The sequence below is a fragment of the Austrofundulus limnaeus genome, unplaced genomic scaffold (assembly GCF_001266775.1).
Source record: "Austrofundulus limnaeus strain Quisiro unplaced genomic scaffold, Austrofundulus_limnaeus-1.0 Scaffold165, whole genome shotgun sequence".
Taxonomy (NCBI): Eukaryota; Metazoa; Chordata; class Actinopteri; order Cyprinodontiformes; family Rivulidae; genus Austrofundulus; species Austrofundulus limnaeus.
Window position 1 is genome coordinate 603,380 of NW_013952567.1, and position 10,977 is coordinate 614,356.

Sequence of the window (10,977 nt, forward strand, 5' to 3'; positions counted from 1 at the left end):
ATTCTCTTCTCGTCACTGAGGTCCTCCATCCACATGACAGAGAGGGGAACGCAAAAATGACTCAGTCTACAACTGAAAATATGGATGGAGGACCTCAGTTTAGCTTGTTAGTCGCGCTAGCGCCAAGCTAAACTGACAAACTGGCTCTGTCCGTGTTAAAATATATTTTGAAAAATTTACAAAATTAAACAGCCTACAGTATTTTTACAGTCTTGATTTTACATTTAAAATAAATGTTAAACAAATAAAATTTAATGTTACAACTAATCATGGATCCCTTTAAGAGCAATCCGTCCTGATCTTGCCAGCACATGGACTAGCCAATCTAGCATTGATCTGGTCAGAATTAAACTGTACATCTACACACTCAAATTGCACAAATGCTGCCTAGAACAGGTAAAATATTGATTGTTCATAACCTTTCCACAGAACCAAAATTCAAAAGGCTTTTAATTGGAGGAAAGACTTACAATTCACGTCCAGTCGATAATGTCGAATCTTTTTCTGCCCGTTCAGTGCAGGGTGGAGTGCCTCACAGCTCAGCGCCGCCCCATTGTCTTTCCTTTCTACCGGGATGCGGATAGTGCTGGACACGCTGAACGTTTTGCCATTCTCTTGCTGGGATACAACACCTGGAGAGAGGCAAAAAGAATAAATGGAACAAGTGAGGTTAGCAGCCAAAGCACACATCTGTTCTTTTTCTCCTTTTTTTTCTCCCCACCAGCTGGGACATCACACCTTTGAAGAGAAACAGGTAGTAAAGCAGCGGGAAGGAGAATTTTTAGCAAAAAAAGCACAGAGGGGGACGGAAAAAGTGTGCCGACAGAGAGGTAGAAGTTAGTGACAGATGAATGAGTTTTTTTAGAGCCTCACTGGGCACCTATGGAGAGGAGGATGAATGGTGGAGGACAGACTAAAAACAGCAAGACGGGAGAAAGTAATTTGCATCTACATTTCATGGCAATTAAGAGCAGCGGCCCAATTTGTTTCACACAGCAAATCAACTAAACGTTTTGTGTGTGCAAGCAAAAAAATATATATATATTTATATAAATAAATATAAAAAGCAAAAGTAGGGAGTGAAGGATGAAAGGAGAGTATGCAAAAATAGATTGAGATTTTACTCGAGCCAGACATGAAGGGAGTGGTGAAAGTAAAAGTGTGGAAGGAAAAAAATAAAATAAAATGACGAGAGGGACCCGTTGACAGAGAGCAAGAAAAAAGCAACACAAACACGACTGATGTGTTTGTGTGTCTATATCTTAGAGAGAAAGCAGACATGAAAGAGGATGATAAGAGTGCCAAGCAAGATGAGGGTTAGAGAAAGATGGAAGAAGAGACGGGGGTGGGGAGGTGGTAGTGGGACAGATGGGTTGGGGGTGGTGGGGGGAGCAGAAGCCGGGGCAAGCTAACGGGACCTGACATGGTCACGTATCAGGAGTTTGTGCTTGTTTAGGCAGAATGGAATATTACTTTTATCGCACTGAGTTTTCAATTATGGCCGGCAAGCAAATGAAAGTGGGCCTAATCGAAGCACGAGAGACGGCGGCGATGTGTTCGGATGAGCAGGGTCAAGGCAACGGTGGGAAGATAGTGTCTTAATTAAAGAGTGCTTCCCATATCTGTTGGGATCAGCTTCTAACCTTTAGTGTCACAGTTCATTTACCTCAAGGCCAAAAGAGACGGGCCAATTGTGAAAAGGAAAACAGGGGGAAAGAAGGAGTGAAGGAAATAGGAGAGACAAAACAAGACGTCGTCCAGAAAAAGACAAGGTATAAAAAAGGCAAAGCTCCTGCCGGTTTCTTTTTTGTTTTGAACCATTTTCCAACACCTGTGCTGAAGAGCATCACATCTTTTTCAACAAAGAAATTAAATAAAAAAAGGAAGAGATGCAGATCAGAAGAAAAGAACCTGGAAGGACTGAAGGGGACAGAAAGTCAAAAGACAAAAATGATGAGACAGGTTCATTTTGACAGAGAGGAAGTGAAGACAATGGATGAAAGACAAAAACGGAGAGCTAAAGGGCTGACAAAGTTCAAAAGTTGTAAATGTTACTTGCTACAAGTTTGAAAAAAAAAAGCAAAATAAATCACATTCTTCAAATGACTACTTTAAATAATAATAAAAACACATTTGCCAACATTTCATTATTTTTAACTAAGTTGTTAAAAACGAAATATAAAGATGATATTTAGAAGACAGCCACAATCCTTTAAATAAATAAAAAAATAATTTCTTTGTCTTCAGAAGCTTCATTGTTCTTGCTTGAGTAAATCGAGGATTTTGCAGTTTATTTTAAATCTAACACAACACACAAATGGTGATTAGATGGTGATGCTTGTCAGATTATATGCAAATGAGATACATGTGAAAATCTAGTGAGATAAAAAAAACTTGCCTGGGACACTTCCAGATGGGTTAATAAAAGGTTTTAACAAAAAACAAGCCTTTTATTTTTGTGTGTTTGCCAAAATAAAACAGTCAAATGAGACATATCATGCTTTTAAATCCTTTGCTTTAACATTTAAACCAGGGGTCCCCAAACTTTTTCCTGTAAGGGCCACATAACGCTTCACTTCTCTGGTGGGGGGCCGGAGTCAGTTTGTAACAGAGAAAGTGTGACTATTGCAGGAGTGCCTAAATGTAAAAAATTATTGTTTTCCAGAAAGTACAATCAAATAACCTCCTCTGGGTTCTTCACAGAATGTATTCTGCTGAGCTAACAGTCCACTTTTTAGCTTTGAGAGTTTGTTTGCTCGCATTTGGCCTTGCAAGTTATCATACATTTTGTGACGGGATTCATAGTGTCGCCACAGATTGTATTCTTTGAATGCCGCCACTGCCTCTTGACAGATGAACAAAAAAATAATCGTTTGTCCACTGCAGCTTAAATCCTCTGCATTCTGAATCTATTTTTCTCTTACCTAATCTTTTCGCCATTATTCTGTTCTCCCTTTGAGAGGGGCGGGTTTAGGATTTTTTTCTGGGGGTTGCCAGATAGGGGCACAGACCGCAGAAGGGTGGAACAGAATGTCACGTTATATGCATGTATGTATGAAATAGTTAATAATAGTTAATAATGAAAATAGTTCATAACTAAGGAACATTTTATTGCAAAAGTCCAACTTTATAATCAAATATAAATACACGTATATGAAAAAAAAAACTAAATGCTCTCTGGTATTGTTCTGGGGGCCGGACCAAATGGGGAGGCGGGCAGGATTCGGCCCGCGGGCCGTAGTTTGGGGACCACTGATTTAAACCATTTATTTCAGGTCATACAAAGTGGAACTGCAATGTTTTGGTTTGAATTCCACCTTATTATAACTCCACAAGACCCTCATTCACTCCTTTTCTGAGGTGTGTCTCAAATCAACTCGTGTTGAGGCTGTCTCTTTAAACCCAAACAGGCACTGCACACCCCTCTCTCCTTCAGCTTCCAGTTTGGCTGTTCTGTTGAAAATAATTTGACATAATCTTTCAGAAAACATATTAGAAAATAAGGAAAATTGAACGGGTTGGAAAATTTGGCCCAAACAGAACATAAAGATATTTATGCAGCACCATAGAGACTAAATAGAAATTTTATTTTAGAGAGACTAAGCACACAACAAAATCTATATAATGGCCAAAAAAATGAATTTCGCATATGTCTCATTTAAAGTTATGTAATTATTGGGTAGGTTGCTGTTCCTATTGGAGCTAAATGGCAAGTTGTCAGAGACTGGTCTGAATTCAGGATGACTGTAAAAGTTTTCCAGATGTTCCTTAACAATTTTGAGCAAGTTCTGATGTAGCATTTCAAAATAATGGCACTCCCAATACTTACATAGTAACATTTTCTGCCCCTAAGTTGCTGCTTCTATTGTAACTAAATGGCTAGTTGTCACAGACTTTTCTCACTTTAGGCTGACTCTAGAAGACCTCCAAAGGTTCCTCAACAATTTTGAGCAAGTTCTGATGTAGCGTTTCAAAATAAAGGCACTCCCAATACTGACATTTTACAATTATGGCTCCCCCAGTTTGATGTCTTTATTACAACTAAATGGCTAGTTGTCAGAGACTGGTCTCAATTCAGACTGACTCTAGAAGTCCTCCAGATGTTCCTGAACAATTATGAGTAACTTCTGATGTAGCATTTCAAAATAAAAGCACGCCCAATACTTAGATTGTAATTTTTTCTGCCCCTAAGTTGCTGTCTTTATTGCAACAAAATGGCTAGTTGTCAGAGACTTCTCTTACTTTAGGCTGACTCTAGAAGTAATCCAGATGTTCCTCAACAATTATGAGTAACTTCTGATGTAGCATTTCAAGATAAAAGCACACCCAATACTTACATTTTAACTTTCTCTGCCCCTAAGTTGCTGTCTTTATTGCAACTAAATGGCTAGTTGTCAGAGACTGGTCTAAATTGAGGATGACTGTAAAAGTCATCCAGATGTTCCTCAACAATTTTGAGTAATGTCTGATATAGCATTTCAAAATAATGGAACTCCTAATACTTTCATTGTAACTTTTTCTGCCCCTAATTTGCTGTTTCTATTGCAACTAAATGTATAGTTGTCAGAGACTTTTCTCACTTTAGGATGACTCTAGAAGACCTCCAAATGTTCCTCAACAAGTATGAGCAACGTGTGATGTAGCATTTCAAAATAAAAGCACTCCCATTATTGACATTGTACCTTTAATGTTATCATAAGTTCCTGTCTTTATTGCAATTAAACGGGTAGTTGTCAGAGACTGGTCTCAATTCAGGATGACTTTAAAAGTCATCCAGATGTTCCTCAACAATTTTGAGTAATGTCTGATATAGCATTTCAAAATAAAAGCACTCCCAACACTTACATTATAACTTCCTCTGCCCCTAAGTTTTTGTCTTTATTGCAACTAAATTGCTAGTTGTCAGAGACTGGTCTCAATTCAAGCTGACCGTAAAAGTCCTCCAGATGTTCCTTAACAATTATGAGCAAGTTCTGATGTAGCATTTCAAAATAATGGCACTTCCAACACTGACATTTTACAATTATGTTCCCCTAAATTGCTGTCTTTACTGCAACTAAACAGCTAGTTGTCAGAGACTGATCTCACTTCAGGCTGACTCTAAAAGACCTCCAGATGTTCCTCAACTTTTCTGAGCAATTTCTGATGTAGCATTTCAAAATAGTGGCACTCCTAATACTTATATTGTAACTTTTGCTGCCCCTAAGTTGCTGTTTCTATTGCAACTAAATGTATAGTTGTCAGAGACTGCTCTCTCAATTCAGGCTGACTCTAGAAGACCTCCAGATGTTCCTCAACAAGTATGAGCAACTTGTGATGTAGCAGTTCAAAATAAAAGCATTACCATTTTTGACATAGTACCTTTAATGTTATCCTAAGTTGCTGTTTCTTTTGCAACTAAACGGCTACTTGTCAGACTCTAGAAGTCCTCCAGATGTTCCTCAACAATTATGAGTAACTTCTGATGTAGCATTTCAAAAATAAAATCACTCCCAATACTTACATTTTAACTTTCTCTGCCCCCTAAGTATTTGTCTTTATTGCAACTAAATAGCTAGGTGTCAGAGACTGGTCTCAATTCAGGATGATTGTAAAAGTCCTTCAGATGTTCCTCAACAAATCTGAGCAAGTTCTGATGTATCATTTCAAAATAATGGCACTCCCAATTCTGACATTTTACAATTATGGTTCCCCTAACTTGCTGTCTCTACATTTCTAAATTAGAAGGAGGGTTTAGGAAATACAGAACCATCTGTTCCAGGGGCTCAGACACAAGTTTCCAAATGACTCAGAAATTGTCAGACACAGGTCTGTTCCTCTGCTATATTTTTAGCTGTAGGGAAACGGTCTGAAACAGATTTCAAGTTTGGCCTTTGTCTTTGAAAGCTGCTCCTGAGAATCTGCAAGATGCAGTCAAAAGAGCACTCCATCTAAAAACTGCAATAACGAAACAATCCATCACAGACACAGAATGAATTTCAGTAGATGAATAATCAACAGCTGGGAGATTCTGAGGAAAAACAAAATAAAACACCCTGGTGCAATTGGCAGCATAAAAAAAAAAAACAGAATATCCGCAGAGGGCAACGAGCAACAGTGGTGCATGACCAGTGGTAATGAAAAACCTCTTCCCAACATCCAGCCAAGTTAAAAAATAAATAACATCTCTCACTGATGTAGACATATTATCATTGAAGTCTACTGGGTGAAAAAGTGAGAGAGAATCTGATAAGGGTAAATACATAAAGTTTACCACAGGAGAAAACTTTTCATGAGGACTGGTTTGCCATTTTTTTTAAGCATCTTTAAATACTAAACCAGTTCCAGAACCATCTTTAGTTTGATAAAACTAGGATAAAAGTGTTTTAGAGTTCAAGAAAATGTGTTGGAGGCTTAAAAATATTCACGACTTAAAGCACACACCATAAAGGTACTGTGATTGCACAGTGTTCACTGCATGTGTGATAAAAACGAGTCACAAATCACAAAGTGGACTGCACATACAGTCATACTGCACTTCAGTCAGTTTTATTTTTTCCTGGAAATAAAGAAAAAATATCCTGCAAAAACTGCATCATCCACATAAAATCATGATGTAAACCCACTTTTTTTTTAGCTGGAAACAAAAAGTAAGAACAGAACGACCTGACTACACAGGCAGAAGCAGAAAAGCTTGGTTAAAGATGACACAAGATTCTTTATCATCTGTGCTGAGGTCTGTGTGCTTTATACTCCAGGAAGTTTAACCTTCCTGTTTTACTTTACTTCTTACCTGTATCTGTGTGTGTACTCTAAGGACACACACATGGGGTGCCAAGTGTAAAATAAAATGTTAAAAAAAAATGCCACTGACATTTTCATTAGCTCGCTTTCTGAGTGCAAAGTCCCATTTAAACAAGTTCCACAATTTTATTGATATTTAGCTCACTTTTTTTTTACATTTTACTAATTTTCTAATTGTATCTGAGCTACATTTCGGACAATAGCTGACGGCTAATATCAGCATTAGCAACACTTAGCAGTTTTAGCAAAGCTAGCAGCGTTAGACATCATCATCCTGCGACAAAAGCAACCGCTAACACTGCTGAAGATGGTATTTAACTCCTAAAAGTCTTTTTTAAAAACAATATGGGTGGTGCCTGTGGTCCATCAGTTTGAAATTCAGCTCACTTGGCACACCATTACACACACACACACACACACACACACACACACACACACACACACACNCTAAAGCAGCAGGACGCCACCAGGAGTGAGTGCACGTCGGCCCCCACGGCTGGGCTGCAGGTCTGAAACCCACCTCAACTCAAAACACACAAACACACACACACACACACACACACACACACACCTTACAAGCTCTCAACATTGCATGAGATGGCATGCAAGGTGATTTCTAAGGTTCAATTGAAACAAATGCAACTCTGTCCTTTCTCACGATAAGACGACTTTAGTTCAAAACTCTGGCAGTTTTTTCCTTTTTAATTTTTTTGCCATGTTCAATAACAATTGAGCCTATAAAAAGCCTTCATGCTAAAGACATGCACTTTAGTCAGCATTTTTTTGACAAATCCTTGAAACATTTATGGCAGTCTTTGATCTGTTTTTGCAGGACAATCCCATTCTATCATTCAATAAGTTATACTTTTTCATGAGCTGATAATGTCCCCTAAAGTAATTGCAGCATAAAAACTACTACGGTTGAGATCTCAAAAAAGGATTGATCAAAATGAAGGGAAGACAGAGGGAAAAGATTCTGGCAGCCCCACTGCCCAGAATCTGATTTCCTTCATCCATTTATCCACCCATCTGTCCCTCCTTTCGTTCCCTGATCCATTTCTCTTCCCCCCTGTCAACCCATCAGTCAGCCATCCATTTCTTCTTACATTATCCAGCACTCAATCTGTGATATAGCCCTACCATTCCATTCCACCTGTCCTTAAACATCTCATTAACTTTCTCATTTATCTCTCATAACCAAACATCTCCAAACATCCATCAGTCCACGTGTCAGCTGCGACTCCCCGTACCTTGTATCTCGCGGCCGTTCCGCACCCAGCGCAGGGTGGCAGCTGGCTTGCTGCGAGGTGACACGCAGGTGAGCTCGGCGTCACCGCCCTCCACGACCTCCTGCTTTGGCTCCACGGTGGGCATCTCCGGGGGGACGTTGACGGAGAGCGTCGCCACCTGGTGGTGCGTGGAGTCTGTGTAAAGCTGGCAGAAGTAGCCGCCCTCATCTGACACGCTGACGTTGGTCAGCGCGATGCGCACCAGGCGTGGCGTGAAGAGCACCATCTGGAAGCGGTCGTCCTTCAGAGCTGGAGTTGGGAATCAAAAAGAAAAAGGAGAGTAGGGCATGAGCTCAGAAAACATCCTTTTTTCCTCTCAATCTTTTAAAAGAGAGACACTTCAATGACACACCAAACTTTTCTTTTGTTCAGGATGTTGAGCTGTAGAAGCCACAAAAAGGATTTTGCCTGAGCGTGCATCTATACTGTTAGCTGTTAGCAAAATATCTCATGAGTCACTTTCACTGAGTCACTGAGCTAACATATGTTAACCATCAGTTGATTACTATTGTTTTCAAATCAATTCCAGAGCCAATTAAGTTTAAAGGGATCCCCGATTAGTTGTAACATCAGACTTTATTTGATAAACATATACTTTGACTGTAAAAACAGACTGTAAAAATACTGTAGGATGTTCAGTTTTTATAATTTTTAAACTAAAAGTTTAAAAATACATTACACAGACGGGGCCATTTTATTTACACACAAAGCATTCTGGATAAATGATGACATCAAAGTAATAAAAAGAAAAGAAAACAACAATAATCCTCATCGAACAAATTTTATGAGTACAAATTATTTTTCACATTTCTTCTTTAAATCAATTTTAATCATTCTCTTAAACATTGATCTGGCATTTTTAACAGCACTTTCCAGCTTATTCCATAAACTTATTTCCTAAATTGACGTACATCGTTCCTTCAAACTGGTTCGAAATTTAGGCTTCACAAGCATCTCAATCCCCTTATTATAACTGCTCTTTCTTTTAACAAAACTTGACTGGATGCTTACAGGTAATATGTTCTTATGAGCCTTATACATGACCTGCAAAATATTATAATCTACCAACTCATAAAATTTCAATAACCTCAACTTACAAAACAAGATATTTGTTGGGTGACTATAATGTTTTCTGGTTATAATTCTTACAGCTCTTTTCTGTAAAAGAAAAAAATGGGATTTGTAATCGTTTTACATGCCTTCCCCCAGTTTTCTATACAATAAACTAAGTGCGGAACAACTAATGTGTTACACAACATATACAGTGATTTATCAAATAACTCTCTTACTTTATATAATATTGCAATAGATTTAGCTATTTTTATTCTTAAATTATCAATATGGGCTCTCCATGTCAGCTTTTCATCTATGATAACACCCAGAAACTTCGCTTCACTGACTCTACAAATTTCAACGTCACCGACTTTAAATGGAACATCAATAGTTTTCTTTCTTTTACTAAATATATAGTTAGTTTTATCTAAATTTAAAGATAGTTTATTGAGATGAAACCAAGTCTGTATTTTAACAAATTCTATCTGCATCATCCCCATCATTCGTTCTATGTCTTTACCCAAACAAAAGCATGTTGTATTGTCTGCAAACAGAATGCATTTCAAAGTCCTGACATATTTACCAAGTCATTTACATACAAAATAAACAATTTTGGTCCAAGTACAGAACCTTGTGGAACTCCACATGTGATGTTACAAACGTCAGACCATACATCATTTACTTGTACAAACTGTTTCCTATCCTTCAAATAACTTGATACCCATTGTAGTGCTGGTCCTCTGATACCATATTGATTCAGCTTTCCAAGAAGAATGGTGTGGTCACACGTGTCAAATGCCTTCCTCAAATCAACACAAACATTAACACAGCATTGCTTCTGATCAACAGCAGTTGTTATTTGCTCCATTAATTCCATTAGAGCCATTGATGTCAACCTATTTGTCCTAAACACATACTGAGAGTTATTTAAATTTTTTTGTTTATCAATAAATTGATCTAATCTGTTTACAAATAATTTCTCCAAAATCTTTGAAAACTGCGGCAACAAGGAGTCTACAGTTTGTGAACATGCATTTCTTACCATACTTAAAAAGTGGAATTACCTTGGCTATTTTCATGTAATCTGGAAATATTCCAGTTGAAAATGATAAATTACATACAGTATATATGTATTGTTGAAATGGAAACGCCATGAGGACCTGTATGACAGAGGAGTCGGATTTTTCTTGAGGAATAACAGGAGGCTGGAGTTTTTAAATGGATAATAAAACGTTTTGGTGAGTAAAATATATGTTATTTAAATGTTTTATTTATTTATCAGCTTATTATATAACCGCATTGATGCTGTTGTTAATGTAAGGCACAGCTTTGACTGCAGTTGAGAAAACTTGTTAAATGTGTTGCTTCAGTGATGACTTTCATTCTGGCTTCATGAGACACCAGTCTGTGGTGCAGAGAGACACCTGTCTGTGGTGTAGAGATACGCATCTGTGGGGATGCTGAGACACCAGTCTGTGGTGCAGAGAGACACCTGTCTGTGGGGATGCTGAGTCACCTGTCTGTGGCGGTGCAGAGACACCTGTCTGTGCAGCTGAGACACCTGTCTGTGGTGGTGCAGAGACACCTGTCTGTGCAGCTGAGACACCTGTCTGTGGTGGTGCAGAGACACCTGTCTGTGCAGCTGAGACACCTGTCTGTGGTGGTGCAGAGACACCTGTCTGTGCAGCTGAGACACCTGTCTGTGGTGCTGCAGAGACACCTGTCTGTGGTGCAGCTGAGACACGTGTCTGTGGTGGTGCAGAGACACCTGTCTGTGGTGGTGCAGAGACACCTCTCTGTGGTGGTGCAGAGACACCTGTCTGTGGTGCAGCTGAGACACCTGTCTGTGGTG

The 10,977-nt window shown here is 38.8% G+C and overlaps 1 protein-coding gene across 3 annotated transcripts in view; it reads right to left on the reverse strand.

Annotated features, from left to right (window-relative positions):
- The window catches only part of cadm4 (cell adhesion molecule 4), a 236,297-nt gene that overhangs the window by 33,150 nt on the left and 192,170 nt on the right, over window positions 1-10,977 (reverse strand). For all 3 annotated transcript variants that reach the window (XM_014017296.1, XM_014017295.1, XM_014017297.1), the window contains exons 3-4: window positions 8,034-8,321; window positions 471-632 (exon numbers count right to left, since the gene is read on the reverse strand). In XM_014017296.1, coding sequence (XP_013872750.1) covers window positions 471-632; window positions 8,034-8,321 — 450 coding nt within the window. The remainder of the gene's footprint in view (window positions 1-470; window positions 633-8,033; window positions 8,322-10,977) is intronic.